The following is a 17,899-nucleotide window of genomic DNA, read 5'->3' as shown; positions in this document are numbered from 1 at the left end:
AACGCCCCCCTGGCCACCGAGAACGGGCAGCTCAAGCCGGGAGACATCATGGTCAGCTGGAAGGATGGGAAAGTGAGCAGCCTCTACACTGAGAGAGGAGGGGAGGGAGACGGGGAGGCGGCGGAGGAGGAGAAGGTGATGGAGATCGAACGAGAGGAAGAGGCAGCGGAGGAGAGGGTGATGGAGAACGGAGGGGAGGCAGAGGCAGCAGAGGTGGAGGAGGAAGGAGTGGTGGAGGGGGAGGAAAAGGTGTAAGGTGTAGGATGATGTCTGAACTCTAGGATATCTCCACACCTGATCTGTTGGACACCATCACTTCTAGGGCACACCTGCAGATCTGCACACCTGGACATCAGAACACCTGGGTGCTCCCTCTACAGAGAGTCATATAAACACTCTCTGATCTGATCACACAGACTCTGACTAACTGCACACGTGGATACACAGAATCCGGTATATGCAGAAACCTAAGTGTATGTGTGTGTATACATGTGTGTGCATGTGTTTGTGAGTGAGTGTACATGTGTGTGTCTGTATGTGCTTGTCTATGTGTGGGTGTTTGTGTGTGGGTGTGTGTGTGTGTATGTGGCTGCACGTGTATGAGTGTTTGTGTGTGTCTGTTTGTGTGTGTGTGTATGTGTGTCCAATGTCAATGTAAACCAAAGGTTGGTTTATTATCCTCTAACCTCAAGAGGGTTTGTTCATTTACTCATACCATTCTGAAAGTCAAACACGTGTTGTTAGCCAACACAAAATCCATAATGAGTCTGGAGCTCATGTGGTACTTGAGCTATGAGTCAAAGACTCCCGTAAACGTTGATTTTGACATGACTGAGTGTCCCTGGCCTCCAGTGTGTGTTTAGTTGGGGCCGAGCCGCTGGGTGCAGAGTTAAGGGTGTATGGCTGCACAGGGCGCCATGGTGTAGAACTGTATTTAAAATATTGATTCCTGATCAGTAGGGGCTCCTGGGCCAGATGTAATCAACGTGTTTGATCATGTTTTAAGATTCACTCTACACTGTGACGGTACAAATTAAGCATTCATATCACAACAGCATTTTCTTATCTCGCCACAGTAAAAATAAACTTCAGGCTTCTCTCATTTATAATGTCTTTGTTTTATTGCAGGCTACCTAAGGTTTGGAACCACCTGATGTTGGTCATAGCGGTAACATTTGTTTTTTGACAAGCAGACATCTGACTGTCTTTGTCTGTCTTTAATCAGTTGGTATCTGTCTTTTGTGCTCATGCACTGATTCTAGAGCAGTGGTATAAACATTAAGTCATTACCGTTATCGTCTACTACTCCATTCAAACACTGTAGCCTCTCTGCTATAGACCCTCAACAGAAAATAAAACTAAAAAGTCTGAATGGTGTGTAAATAATCTGTGATTGCCATGACAACATAAAAAAAAATGTAAAGACAGCTTATGTTGAGGTGATTGGCAACATGTGTAATTAAATCACTGTGATCAAAACGGAAATTACTAAAGCACTCCAGATAACTGTAGTTTTTAAAGTGAACCTCTAGAGGGCACTATAATCCTGCAGTTCTTGGTGAAAAATGATTGCATGTACATGTAGTGTCACATTGGAAGGGTAGTTGGCCAATTACACATAACAAATATTAAGGCTTTATAAGTGTAAGATCATAAACTGGATGGTCTGTGAAAAACTTAAAATATTTAAGAGTGTCCATTTTGTTCATATTCTTACTGCATTCATACATTTACATTTGTGCTGTGGTGCATGTCATATTCCTGGGAAATGGTGTCCATACTCTCTCTCTTATTTCGTTCAGTGTAAAAAAAAAAGAAAAGGAATGTATCAAAGTTCATTGGCCTGACAGGACCTGTTGCAGCCCTCATGTATACACACAGTGTAACCGCCCTAAGCACTCGCAGTGTCTCTGTTTGTCCATCAGAGGGCAGTATGTAGTCAGTCAGAAGATTTTGAAGCCCTTGAGCAAGGTGAGCGTGGGGGCGCGACGTTTGCTCTGGGCCCTGGAGGACTTCACCGTCACAAGCTTGGCGGTGGCAGGGGTGGGCATCTCCTTAAAGCAGGGGGGGGCCACCTGAGGCTGGGCAGAGAGGCCAAGGAGGTGGCGGTCCTCGCTGATGAAGAGCGGGCGAACAGGAAGTGACTTCTCGGCCTCGCGTCGCACCTCCCTCACGGCCTCATGGAACACGTGCTGCACAGACAGGAAGTCCAAACAGGCCGACACCTCGAAGAAGAGACAGCCGAACCGAGTTGCCAACGCAGCACCTTCACACTTACTCACCTGCCTGAGAAAGAGGGAGGTATGAGTGAACACATTACAGACACACGCACACACACACACGCACACGCACACCTGCACACATGCACACACGCACACACACACACACACACACACACGCACACATACACACACACACGCACACATATACACGCACACACACACGCACACACACACACACATACACACACACGCACACACACACACACAAACAAACATACATTCAATTACATACACACATACTCGTACACAAACACACAGACAAATACCTACACACATCCATATACTGTACTTACTTGTACACACAAACATACACTTCATATACACACATACTTGTGTACACACACATACACACACACACACACACACACACACACACACACACACACACACACACAAACACATAAACCCGCACATAAACCTGTGGAGTCCTATGCAGTCACAGGCTTACATGCTTTCAACTGCGAAGGACATAGATGAAGGGATGCTGATGCAAGCTGTCATACAAACCTTAAAATAAATGAACACACATGCATGGACTTGTCCAGACTCACACACACATACATAATACACACACACACAAAGTCCAAAGAGGTGTAGGCATACACACACACATTCACACTTGTCACTTTGCTTTCTGAAATCTGTACCAAGTATGCATATGTACATGTTTAGGGTTCTCCTGCCTCACAAACACACGCACACACACACACACACACACTGACATATATGTACGAAAAACTGAAAATAGACCCACACACACACACGTATATGTTCAATCTTTCCACCTCTGTTCTATAAATACACTGCACATCCCAGCCCCTACAGCTCTTGTGAGCGGGGACCACCCAGGCAGAATCAGTGTGGTGAGGTGGTCTCAGAGTGATGGAGAGATACACTCTCACACACACACAGACACACACACACACACACACACACACACACACACTCACACCTACAGCTTCATGATCAAAGGCCCTCATCCTTCTCCACACACACCCATTCATTCCACAGATCTGTCAGCGTAATCTCTGTCAGATTTTAACCAGATGTGTGTGTGTACTCACATGAACACACACACACACACACACACACACACACACACACACACACAAACCCTGGCATGTACACACACACACACCTTCTCAACATATGTCTAATACAGATGCCATCTGCTCTTACTTGAATGGAAAGAATCTGCAAAATAAATCACCTCATTCAAACTTTAATAAGCACCTATCCAAATACACACACATTTGCACACACTCACACACACAAACACACCTTCCAAATATTTACAGCTCTGCAGAAGCCCTTGGATACGAGTCATGAGTTGAGATGCATTAACCCAAAGATGAATTTGATCTGTGAGGGGGAAGAGAGGGTGTGTGTGTGTGCATTTTTTATGCAAGTATGCACACCTGTTTTACCCTGACAACTTGTTCCACAGCAGTAAGCATGTATGTATGTATGTATGTTTGTATGTTTGTATGTTTGTCGGGGGGGACTGGTGTGTGTGTGTGTGTCTGTGTGTGTGTGTGTTACAGAGAGATTGTGAGTGTATGTGTGTGTGTGTGTGTGTGTTAGAGAGAGAGAGAGAGATATAGAGTGTGTTTGTGTGTGTGTGTGTGCTCACCTGTGTCTCTCCATATCCAGCTTATTCCCCAGCAGTAAAACCGGCGTCTCAGGCTGGTTGGCCCTGGCGTTCTGGCTCAGCGTCTCCAGGTAGGACTGGCACCCATGGAAGCTGCTGCGGGCGTCAATGCTGTACACCACCAAGTAGGCGCTCGCCCAGGCCAGGTAGCGCTCGCAGTTCACCGGGCCGGCCTGAGGGCAACACCAGCCAGCAGGGGGCAGCGTCACACACGGATGAACACAGTAACCTCACAGGGAGTCCGCCTACAGAACTTAACATACATTCCTAGACACACTCATGCAAAGATACACACACAAACATGTGCAAACACACTAACATGCGAGTACACATACTCACAAACACACAGACACAACTAGGGGTGTAAATCACACCCATCATGGCGATTCGATTCAGTATCGATTTCCTGACCCAACGATTCGATTATTTTCGATACTCATGAATACACCACGATACGATACGATTCAATTCGATTAATTTGTTGTTCTTTTTTTTTACCTTACAGGCTAGACAATGTTTCAGATTTGAAATAAATCAATTAAAGCTGTTATATCGTTATGCATTTTATTTTAGAAACAACAGCCAATAACAGAAGTAGAAAAGTTGTACTCCACCTAGGCCTATGACAACCTCATTCACTGAAAAATAATAATGCCCCTGTTATAGATTCTGAAAGGCCTTGCATCAAAAAGTACTGTACAAAGTACAAAGTGTTAAGTAACAAAAATAGGCCTATACCACATTCACTATAGAATAACAATACTCAACAAAATCAGTTCAAAAGTGCACTAGCAGCAAACGGTAACAAACGGTAGTTATTCAATTTAAAATGACAATGCTCCACAAAATCAGTGCAATGAGTGCAAATGTGCACTAGTAGCAGCAAATGATAACAAAAAAACACCCCTGTAGGCCTACTTCATTGACTATAAAATAAAAATACTCATCAAAGTGCACTAGCAACAAAAAGTCAAAAAAAATAATTTTTTTTTTTTTTTTTTTTTTTTAAACCGATACTCTTGCGGACGTGTCGATGCATCGTATCGTCGGCTGTTGGATCGATGCATCGATGCAAAACGATTATTTTTTACACCCCTAGACACAACACACTTATACACACACACACAAACGCGCACACAAACAACTTGACAACATAAAGAGCGAACTGTACTACTGTGATGATTGAGAGGAAAAGAGATAATAGTTCTCAGCAGAACATTTGTTGCCCTAAAGTACTGTGAGGACGTATGAAATGGCGTGTTCCCCCTAAAGTAATGTGAGGACGTATGAAATGCCGTGTTTGACCTGCACACTCTGACAGCAAAACTCAATAATAAGCATTGAATCCCCCAGGCCCATTGTCTCTTTCATCTTTCTCTGACAACAAATGGGCACGCTATTTCCAATCACGACGTTACAGTGATGTCATAAACACAGAGACACACCCACAGCAAGACAAAGTTCTGGAATGTACTATCTGACAACACACAACAACAATCTGACTGCAAAAATACCCAACATAAAACTTCTATAGCAGGAAACTCTTGTATGAAAAGCTAAAAGTTAAATGAGCATTGCTTTGACCAATATTGGTTGGTTCTTATTTAAAACATGTGTCTCTCCAGCTGAACCAAAGCCAGCTCAGTTTGAATGAACCTTCATGTCTATCAAGGGATATCCATCAGTGATTGCACATTCATTGGTTCGGACGCAAGCCAGTGATGCAATGATGCAAGTTTGCAGCTTTAATTTAATTCATTTTTCATCCAGCGCGAAAGTAAAGTTATTGTAAACATAAATAAGAAATGCACCATAAAAGGGTCTTGGAACATTTTTTTTACAGGGAACAGATTGAGGGCTGGTGTGTGTTTGTGTGTGTGTGTGAGAGAGAGAGAGAGAGAGAGAGAGAGAGAGAGAGAGAGAGAGAGAGAGAGAGAGAGAGTGCACATATGTGTGTACTCTTGTAAGAGTGTGTGTATGTGCCTACAAGTTTGTGTGCGAGAGAGTGTGTGTATGTGTGTGTGTTTCATTGCCTCCAGCAACCAGAGATGTAGACAGAGTCAGTTCAATACCTGGTCTGCTGTGTCCATGACCTTGATGAGAACAGGCTGATGGTCCACGACCTCCTCCGAGGTGTAGGTGTCCTCTGAGAGAAGATTGGAAATATTTGGAAAATCCCATTTATCTGACTCCATCTGGACCTGCTTATGTTACATTTGACAGCTTTATAGTGGATGCCTGCTGGGCTTAATCAAAGCTTCTCTGCATTGCGTAATAATGTGGAGCCCAGGGAATATCTAGAAGCATGCAGTGGAGGTCTCTGTGTCTGCACAGACTAAGACTAAGAAAACACAGTCTCACAGTAGGTCTGCCCCTCTACGGGTGTGGATATACATACAGGATGGGAAGCAGGACATATGGTAATAATGTACACTACTGGTGTTGCTGTTTAAAGACAGACCAATAATGTTTCAGGAAACGACCTCCTAGATCATTGGCTATAACATGTATTTTCCAAAATGGCAGTAATTTTGTTGGCAAGATGGTTGGTAAAAGAAACCCTGGTTGACACAGAGTTACTGATGCTAACCCAACCCCCGACACACACACACCAAGAAATCAATTAATGATGAAATCAATCATTTATTCATTAAATTATTCTACATCATATGCCACAGTTTAAGTTTTAGTTTAGTATAAGTTTATATAAACCACTATTTCGAGAGCAGTACATAGTTTACTGTGCTTTTCTCTTAAGTTTCGCTTTTGTTACTGTAGACGTGGTTATTTTAAATCCGACAATGGCGCGCCAGGTAGCCAAAAGCCTGTTTGTGATGGGCTCCAAGGATTCTGGAAATCTTGACGTGAACTGCTATCCTAAGTTTACCAGACCCCCTTCAGAGGCTAAATCAAATTGGCCGGAGAAGAGGGGCGGGACTTCCCAGACTACTGTACCACTACACTTTCCAAGACTTTACCAGGCACTGCAAGAGGCCATAGTCAGTTTTAATGCAGTCCCCCAACAAATCACCTCCGTGTGCGCCTGTCTACAGAATATAACAAGGTGTTCATTACATAACCCAATATTACAGTAGGCCTTCTCTTCATGTTTGGACTGAGCCATGTTTGGACAACACGGCGCCGACGTTTATCACAGTGAGAGCGGAGAGCGACAAGTCTGAGGTACACTCACCCAAGTTCGGATCATATTCCGTGATGAAGCGCCTGGTAAGGAACTTTACGGTCAGCGCTGAAAACAGAACACAAACTTCCTTTTTAAGTGGACAGAAGCTCAGAGAACTCCCGTTCTGCCGGGGTCCCGGGAACTCTCTGTCCCTCCCGTATAAACACTCGTCATTCTAACAGATTCCGGCATTAGCATTCAAATTAATAAAGAGATATTACCATCACTTATAATATTAAACAAGCATTATATTTCGTTTAATTAAGACCCTAATTCTCTTCAGATGACAATGGAATAGTTTTTTTCGGTGCAGTCTTCACTGGTCTCTGCATCCTCAAAGCTCCTATAGCTTATTGAGATGTTATCAGGTTCATCTGGGCTAGGTGCGCATAGCAAACATCAAAGGTGCATGGCTCAATGACAAAATGCATTAAATACATTTTCATTCAGTACAATGCCTTTAACCAACAGTACGTTAATGTGCCATCACAATTACAGTTTTTTTACAATTGCTAAAACACATTTCTTGAAACAGTCACTCATTTTCTCTAAACTCTAAACACAAAACCTCATCTTCAAGCACTATTTACAAAACCTCTGAATCCTTTTGCAAAATGAAACTTTCGCCTCAAAACAGTTTTACCTGTGCTCAAAATCAAACCCTGCTCTCAAATCATAAACAAAGTGATCAAAATGATATACACTTTCAAGCAGTCAGTAAACACTACACCAAAAAAAAAGAAAACACATTGTTCAAAACATATAGTTTTCAGGGAGAAGTAAACTTTTTTTTTATCTCAAAACAAATTTCATATTTATTAGTGTGCTTGCCCGAAGGGAAGCACAGTATTGTTATCGTCAAGTTTTCTTTATTAGTGTGCTTGCCCGAACACCATTCAAACACCAAAACGTCCGGCCCGATCCGGTGCAAGCTGCTATGACTTTTCGTGGCGGTACTCCTTGCCACTCCTTTTTTATTCCTCTTTTTCCATCACCTTTTTTCTCCATAGACTTGCATGGCAGAACTTTGAGGCATTATGACATCATAATAGGCTCATTAAACTGGCTTGCACCTGTGATTCACTGACAACTCTCACTGACACCTGCGCACGGTTCCTCTTCTCTCTCTGTCCCTCTCCATTCAACTGTATAACTAGGAATATTAAGAGACACCTTCCATACCAGGGCTCTACTCACTCATGCATACTCACTCATGTTTACTCACTCGTGCATACTCACTCATCCATACTCACTCGTGCATACTCACTCATGCATACTTACTCATGCATACTCACTCATGTTTACTCACTCATGTTTACTCACTCATGCGTACTCACTCATGCGTACTCACTCATGCATACTCACTCATGTTTACTCACTCGTGCATACTCACTCATGTTTACTCACTCATGCATACTCACTCATGCATACTCACTCATGCATACTCACTCATGCATACTCACTCATGCATACTCATTTGTGCATTCTCATTTGTGCATGCTCATCCAGCAGGGAGAGCTGGAGAGCTGACACCTGCCCCAATTCCAAGGCACTTGTTCTCTCTGTCATGGCCGCAACAGAGCAAGCACACTCTCGCAGTTCGTTCACGAAACGCATTCTAGTTAGTGTGCTTGCCCGAAGGGAAGCACAGTATTGTTATCGTCAAGTTTTCTTTATTTATTTATTCCGTACGTTTTTCTTGCAGCTAACTACTCCTCGCCCGATTGAGCTAGAGACGCCATTCAAACACCAAAACGTCCGGCCCGATCCGGTGCAAGCTGCTATGACTTTTCGTGGCGGTACACCTTGCCACTCCTTTTTTATTCTTCTTTTTCATCCCCTTTTCCTCTCATTGACTAACATGGTGGAAGGTTGAGCCATTGTGACGTCACACACTCTGAGATAGGAGAAGCTCTCTTAAATGCCATAACAATCATGCTAATCGAAAACCACCATCAAGGTTTATACCTCTTAAATGCCATAAAAATCATGTAAATCGAAAACCACCATTAAGCTTTATATCATGATACAGTAGTAGGTATAGCTAGCGAGTTGTTTACGTTCACAACCCTCAGACAGTTAAAAAGGCCCGACAACAGTCACCAAAGAAAACCTAGATATACTATTGATACTATGGTGAATAGAGTGATGATAGCTAGCGAGCTATTTAGCCTTCACCCAGGCTCAGGTTTATTTTGCTAGGTATCTCCGATATCGACGCAGAGACACAGTGTGAAAAAGGATGGAAAACTTAACGAGGAAAAGTGGTTCGGGAACTACGTATGCAGTAGTTGGCTGTACCAACTCAAGAAAACACCTGAACGAGTGGTTAGATAGAGAGTGCAAAATATTAAAACGAATGTAGTGGCAACAGTTTCAGGTACAGTTTATACACCCGCTCTAACAGTGTTAACCAGTATGTGAGTAACGTGGGTTTTCTTAAGGCATAGCGTGTGTAATGTGTAGCTATTTCATTCCGTTTGTTAACCTTTCCGGCTGTCTGTATACCAGCAGCAGAGCGGAACATTTCACTCCCCTGCCATCTCGGAATGAAATAGCTACACAATACACAACGCTATGCTTTAATAAAACTCACGTTTTACGAGACACCAACAGAGGCACAATCGACAAGTCTTACCATTGAAGATCTTTGACGTTCGGTCTGAAACTACAACCAGCCATCCAGGTTAATCCAAGTTATTGTGGAGAACGACAGTTGCATCAATCATTTCATTAAAACTTCACACTTATTACATTGGACATATCCACCAGCCTAATTAGAATCTGCATTGTCTACTGAGCAGAAATATCTCCATACAGTAGATTTCCCTTCGTTTAGTATCATTTTAAACTTTCCAGATGACTGTATTGCTCGTCAAGTGATACGTGTCCAGAAACAAGGCCCTTTGTCTGGATAGCCATAGCTAGCATAACTGCCATTGAAATCCAATGGTAATGCTACCTAGCTAGGTATGCTAATTGTCGGTATCCATCGTTAACTCGTTAATCGTTAACCATCATGTCACTGGCTTTAATTTAAGAATGGCATGTTAGTAGTACATTTAGTAGTACATATAATATCAGTACACTTGATTCATTACTGCTGATGTGTTACTTATATATGTTACTTATTAGCAGCTAGCTACCTAGCTAGCCACTATGAGTTCCAATGTGTTTTCAGTTAGTGTTAGCGGCAAGCTAAGCTAGCTGCTGTAGTTGAGTTGAGCTCCAGTTAAGACGCTGCGTACCGTACTTCATCATCACATTCGATTATTTATTACAAACAAATTCGAATTCAGCTGTAGGCATGAGATCTGTATCTTAGAGACTAATTGCATCCACAATTTAAGTACTGCAAGCTAGACTACTACAGTTGACACAACACAGGAGGTCCCTGGGCCTGAGAAGGGAAGGTAAGGTAAGGAGTTTAATGTGGCTATAATATGGAATTTTAAATGTGCCTAAAACTAGACTAAATTGTAATGAGTTTTCGAAAACTAGACTGAAACTAAGAAGGATAACTATGACTAAATGTGACTAAAACTTATATGCATTTTTGTCTTTAGACTGAATCTAAAAATAGCTGCCAAAATGAACACTGAGATAGGGGACCCCTTAATCTGCAATTCATGGTTGCTAGCTCTAATCAGATGTACTACCTAGGCTTATAAGAGAAGACAAACTTTTTATGCCAACGAACACCAATAACTAGAACTAATTTGACAGACTATAAACCAATGTGATACACGTGCTCTCTATCTATACAGTAAAAGTGTTGCTTACGTTTGATACTAGACCTACAGTCTAACTCTAACTGCATTAAGTCTAACATAGGCCTATCTTACAATAAACTTTAAGTAAAGCTGGCTTTGTAACCGCATTCATTCCAATATTGTTGCACAGATGTTTCCTTTTACCAAGATAACAATTTCAACAATTCACTTAGCTCAGTAAGTCAGTATAACGAAACTCTGGAACTATTAGGCTATGACCAAATGTAACACCCTTTCACAATAAACAAGCAAACAAACAAACAAAAACAGAACAACAAAGATACCCTCATATGTCTAAACGTCAGTGGAGCCAAAATATAATGGTTGAGCTTGGTTGCTTGCTAAAATATATTGGAAGAAGGCCCCACTATACTGACTGAGTAGATGTAAATACATGTTAATTCATAGGCACTTGTTCTCTCTGTCACAGAGCAAGCACACTCTCGCAGTTCGTTCACGAAACGCATTCTAGTTTATTAGTGTGCTTGCCCGAAGGGAAGCACACTATTGTTCTTCGTTTTTTACTATTTTTTTTATTCTAGTAGTTTTTCTTGCAGCTAACTACTCCTCGCCCGATTGAGATAGAGACGCCGTTCAAACACCAAAACGTCCGGCCCGATCCGGTGCAAGCTGCTATGACTTTTCGTGGCGGTACTCCTTGCCACTCCTTTTTTATTCCTCTTTTTCCATCACCTTTTTTCTCCATAGACTTGCATGGCAGAACTTTGAGGCATTATGACATCATAATAGGCTCATTAAACTGGCTTGCACCTGTGATTCACTGACAACTCTCACTGACACCTGCGCACGGTTCCTCTTCTCTCTCTGTCCCTCTCCATTCAACTGTATAACTAGGAATATTAAGAGACAACTTCCATACCAGGGCTCTACTCACTCATGCATACTCACTCATGTTTACTCACTCGTGCATACTCACTCGTGCATACTCACTCATGCATACTTACTCATGCATACTCACTCATGTTTACTCACTCATGTTTACTCACTCATGCGTACTCACTCATGCGTACTCACTCATGCATACTCACTCATGTTTACTCACTCGTGCATACTCACTCATGTTTACTCACTCATGCATACTCACTTATGCATACTCACTCATGCATACTCACTCATGCATACTCACTCATGCATACTCACTCGTGCATACTCACTCATGTTTACTCACTCATGCATACTCACTCATGCATACTCACTCATGCATACTCATTTGTGCATACTCATTTGTGCATGCTCATCCAGCAGGGAGAGCTGGAGAGCTGACACCTGCCCCAATTCCAAGGCACTTGTTCTCTCTGTCATGGCCGCAACAGAGCAAGCACACTCTCGCAGTTCGTTCACGAAACGCATTCTAGTTTATTCTCCCCGTTTTTCTTGCAGCTAACTACTCCTCGCCCGATTGAGATAGACGCCGTTCAAACACCGAAACGTCCGGCCCGATCCGGTGCAACCTGCTGTGACTTTTCGTGGCGGTACTCCTTGCCACTCATTTTTTATTCCTCTTTTTCATCACCCTTTTCTCTCATTGACTAACATGGTGGAATGTTGAGCCATTGTGACGTCATCCGCTCTAGCCAACTGAAATTAGATCAGTTTAGATTGGAGAAGGCGAAGCTGTTGAATGCGACAACAGTCACCAAAGAAAACCTACATATACAAACCTAGATATACAATTGATACAATCGTGAATAGAGTGATGATAGCTAGCAAGCTATTTAGCCTTCACCCAGGCTCAGGTTTATTTTGCTAGGTATCTCCGATATCGACGCAGAGACACAGTGTGTAAAAGGATGGAAAACTTAACGAGGAAAAGTGGTTCGGGAACTACTTTTGCAGTAGTTGGCTGTACCAACTCAAGAAAACACCTGAACGAGTGGTTAGATAGAGAGTGCAAAATATTAAAACGAATGTAGTGGCAACAGTTTCAGGTACAGTTTATACACCCGCTCTAACAGTGTTAACCAGTATGTGAGTAACGTGGGTTTTATTAAAGCATAGCGTGTGTAATGTGTGTAGCTATTTCATTCCGTTTGTTAACATTTCCGGCTGTCTGTATACCAGCAGCAGACGTAAAGGAAAGGGAATTAACCCCCGAAGTTAAAAACATGTTATCTATTTTGCCAATGGAGCATTTTACTCCCCTGCCATCTCGGAATGAAATAGCTACACAATACACACGCTATGCTTTAATAAAACTCACGTTTTACGAGACACCAACAGAGGCACAACCGACAAGTCTTACCATTGAAGATCTTTGACGTTTGTTCTGAAACTACATCCAGACATCCAGGTTAATCCATGTTGTGGAGAACGGCGGTTGCATCAATCATATTTCATTAAAACTTCACACTCCTTACATTGGACATATCCAACAGCCTAATTAGAATCTGAATTGTCTACTAAGCAGAAATATCTCCATACAGTAGATTTCCCCTCGTTTAGTATCATTTTTAACTCTCCAGATGACTGTATTGCCCCCGCTCTTCAAGTGAAAATCCCTCTCCTTCTTGGGGACAGCAATGGCTAGCAAGACCTAGCATAACTGTCATTCACATCCAATGGTAATGCTACATAGCTAGGTATGCTAATTGTCGGTATCCATTGTTAACTGTGTCACTAGCTAACGTTAGCTAACTGTGCAGTTGTTATTATCATTGACACCACTTTCAACTGTCAAAACTATCCGTCTAGCTAAATCTGTTGGTTATGAGATTTCACAGCATTTCATATATATTGTTGCAGAGATGTTTCCTTTTACCAAAGGGCTAGCAAGACCTAGCATAACTGTCATTCACATCCAATGGTAATGCTACCTAGCTAGGTATGCTAACTGTCGGTATCCATTGTTAACTAGACATTACTCATGTCACTAGCTAACGTTAGCTAACTGGGCAGTTGTTATTATCATTGACACCACTTTCAACTGTCAAAACTATCCGTCTAGCTAAATCTGTTGGTTATGACATTTCACAGCATTTCATATATATTGTTGCAGAGATGTGTCCTTTTATCAAGATAACAATTTCAACAATTCACTTAGCTCAGTAAGTCAGTATAACGAAACTCTGGAACTATTATGACCATGACACCTGAAATGTTTGTGCTTAGTAAATATGCAAGTTTCATAATACATCTCATTTCCACCATAGAGAGATAATACATATATTTACATTTGAAGCACAGACAAGATTTATTGCATCCGCAACCAATACAAAATCAAAACAAGCCCATGTCTCCCTCACGCGACCTTTGGAGGAATAATTACACCCCATAAGAGATGTCACTTGGAGCCTATTTTAAGACTAGACCCTTTCACAATAAACAAGCAAACAAACAAACAAAAACAGAACAACAAAGATACCCTCATATGTCTAAACGTCAGTGGAGCCAAAATATAATGGTTGAGCTTGGTTGCTTGCTAAAATATATTGGTTGAAAACAAAAAGGTGTATTCAGTGTCACTGCAGTGATGGTTACACTGGAAGGCTGGCAGATTCATCCTACAACCTGCATTCAATGTTGTATTGAAACACAGAAAACACAGTAGCCTACTATAGGCCTACAGATTTTGTTCTCAGATATCAGTCTGTGAGGCCCCTCAACAACATATGCGCTCTTGGCCACTGCAGTTGCTTGTGCTTGATGGCCGCAACAGAGTAAGCACACTCTTGCAGTTCGTTCACGAAACGCATTCTAGTCTATCATTGTCTTTTGATTAATGAAAACATGTTCTCTCATAGTAGCTATACAAATGTATCAGAAATGACTACTCTGCTTTGCTCTAATTTGTGTTGGTTCTTTCTCCTTCTTGTACCCCTACTGTACCCTGCATCTCACTACTCACAACTCACTCTTGTTCTTTGTTGATATGAACCTGCAACCAGTCAAAATCTATTGATCAGCCAGTACTGTTACTGTACCAAATAGAAAGCACAATGTTCAGGGCCATACAACTTGTTGATATTGTACATTATAGGCCTACTACAGTACACACTACTACAGTAAAAGGGACAAAAAGCAAAGGAGTCAATGTGGTGTTCACTTGTCCTCGTCCTCTCACATTGTTTCTTCTATCCATTCTCAGACTTTCTCCTTCCCACCTTCAACAACCTGTTTGCTCTCTAAACTGGCTTATATTGGTTGTGTCACATCATTTGATACAAGTTAAATCAATTTTGAGTGGTTGTGTTTAATCAATGACATTTGTTCGCTATTTGTATTTGATTGTTGCCTGTTGCCACTTGTGTTTACCAGTATGGATGACACGTGCATTTGAATGCAGAATGTGTTTTGAGACTCAGAATGTGTTTAGAGTTTTGCTAGAGATCTGCAAATTGTGTTTTACCCTGTGAAATTGTTTAAGGTATTGACAACAGACTGCCCAATTAGCTACATGAGTTCAGGCAATTGAGAACTTTGTTCAGCCAATGGGTTTTAGTGTTTTAGCAATCGTAAAAAACTGTAATGACCAGCATGGCATCGGTAACATACCTGATTTTCCGGAACCAGCGACTCCCAAAACGGCAACGTTAATCTCTGCGAGTCCCCGCTCCGGAATGGAGACAACATTACAAGATCTGCCTTTGCCAAACATCAGGGACATCCTGGACGGCACAAGGGGACATGAGACAAAAAGACCGATAACAGCACAGCAGTGTGCAAAGACCATAGGCTTTTTGTTCAACCGATACTGCTATCTTACCTGTGAAACGATCTTAGATAAACTCATATACAAGTATGCCGGACATCGCCATCTGTTGCGCACAGAAAACAATGAAACCGCTGGTCACCAAGAAATCATCAGAAACGCGTTAAGTTGGTTCAAAACAAACATAAATCTTGCCTTAAATCCCTCAAAAAAAATCGAGGAACCTCTGTACCGAGAACAGACTTGGGGTGAGTTAAAAAGTTCAGATGTGGTTCAGCATCCGGATGCTTACGCGCAGAGCATGACTCTCCAAGTCCTTGTAAGGAATCCCCGAACAAACATTCAGAAAAGAGCAGAAATCTGAGCAGCATATCCTCTTTTTGACCCGAAAAACTCGCTTTGAGTTTGGTGCATATAATAACATTCCTAAAGTTTGCTTGAATGAATGGATGAAATATAAACAAACACATTAATAAATACATGGTTTATGGATGGCTATAATGACTATTTAGCTCCAAACATTTACATCCCATAGATGCATACATGACCTTCCCCCAGAGTGTTAAGATAAACGAACTTATAAGTATATCACACATACACACACACAGAAATAAACAAAACAAGTAATTTAAATGAGTTATCTGGCTGTTCGTTGTAAAGAAAACAGAAGAGGATCATTAGTAAGTGTCACTACTTAGAGATGGTTACTCTTGTGTAGTCTCCCATACACAGCATGCGCCCTATGCCCACTGGATCAACAATGATCCAACCTTGATTACCCGTTCAGAAAGCTCTGGAAAGTTTCAGAATGTCCTGAGGCTGATGCTGTGTGGAGACACAGAAATATGTGTAAAATAACGGTATCTTGCAATTGTAGGAATTATTTAATGATTAAGAAGTAATTTAAGATAATACATTTCAGGGGTTAGACACACACACACATACACACACACACAATATGATGTTGAGGGGGTTATACCTAGGAAATGGGTGTGGTATAAGGTGCCAGGGACACCTTTAGATTTGGTTGGAGTCAGATGAGGTCATGTTTTAATTGGCTGGCTAGGTCAGCCAATGAAGCAAAGATGGGTGGTGTTTAATGTTGGTTTAAATGCCTTGGCGGGACGTTTAAGGGCAGATTTATTTCCGTTGTGCATCTCTACTGTAGGCCTAACTTACTTACAGTAAATCCATTTTGAACAATGCGTCCTTTGTCTGACTTCTGATTGTGAATTAGTTTATAATACTTAATATTTGGCTCCAACACAATCTACAAGAATGTAGCTAGCTTGTCTTAAATTGTATGTGAGTGTGAGTTTGTGTGTGTGTGTGTGTGTGTGTGTGTGTGTGTGTGTGTGTGTGTGTGTGTGTGTGTGTGTGTGTGTGTGTGTGTGTGTGTGTGTGTGTGTGTGTGTGTGTGTGTGTGTGTGTGTTTGTGTGTGAAGGATATTTAAACTAAGTATGCCAGGTATGGAGACTACACAAGAGTTCATCGTTCCAAAGTAATGACACTTAGTAATACTCTTCTGTTTTCTTAACCATAAACAGACAGCAAACTGTGACTAAAACTGGTTGGTTGTTAATTCTTGTGTGTGTGAGCAGGCAAAGTGCAGTGAAACTAAACTCCACCAGGACTATAAAGTAACACAGTTTGCAAGTGAAAGCAACACCTCTGTACAGTTAATCCCTGGACAAAGTGTGAAGCCATCTGTCATACATCACCTATCCTTCCAGAATTCATAAAGCATTCTACTCTCTGTGGGCGGTTGGCTTGTGGTTCAGCTCTTTATACTGTTACACATGCAGCCTTATATGTAAGTAAGTATAGTGGGGACACTTAGTGACTATTCTGTGCGGAGACAGATCAGGTTTCATGAACGTGGATGGAGTATTTACAGTGGTTTTCATTACACCTTGTTTCCCTGCTCGTCTATTCCAGGGTTATTAGTAGCTCCAAGGTCGTGGCATTGGGACAGGTCCTGGTAGACACACGTTCACAGGCTTGATTCGTGGATTTACTGATGCTTTTTAAAGAAAGCATGTGCTTCATTTAGGATGTGTATGCAGACAATGCATAATCTACCAGGATACTGTGGAGTTGTGTTGACTGGAGAAGCTACCTCCCACATTCCCCCAACTATATTGTGTGAAATTTCCCCAACTATATTGTGTGAAATTGAAATGCATTTACTTATTGGAAGAACTGGTGCCTTAGATTTGATGATTTTGCTGCAAGTTGGAGATTGTGTATTAGAATGTGTGGAGGACATATCATCAACCGAAAGTAAAAAAAGTCTATCTGACATGTCCGCAAGTGTGCACCAAGCACCAAATAATATA

The 17,899-nt window shown here is 41.8% G+C and overlaps 1 protein-coding gene across 1 annotated transcript; it reads right to left on the bottom strand.

The window, feature by feature from the left end:
* Positions 1–1,943: 1,943 nt before the first annotated feature.
* On the bottom strand, positions 1,944–15,514 carry rasl12 (RAS-like, family 12; the record flags this gene model as incomplete). Its single annotated transcript, XM_080840608.1, has 5 exons — positions 1,944–2,286; positions 3,916–4,106; positions 6,006–6,079; positions 7,127–7,183; positions 15,403–15,514. 5 exons carry the CDS (start codon positions 15,512–15,514, stop codon positions 1,944–1,946), a joined length of 777 nt encoding a protein of 258 aa, XP_080696734.1.
* Between the last annotated feature and the right edge of the window lie 2,385 nt (positions 15,515–17,899).

This window comes from Sprattus sprattus, assembly GCF_963457725.1.
Source record: "Sprattus sprattus genome assembly, chromosome: 6".
NCBI lineage: Eukaryota > Metazoa > Chordata > Actinopteri > Clupeiformes > Clupeidae > Sprattus > Sprattus sprattus.
The sequence above is the reverse complement of the archived record's forward strand: the minus strand, read 5'-3'. Positions and strand labels throughout refer to the sequence as shown.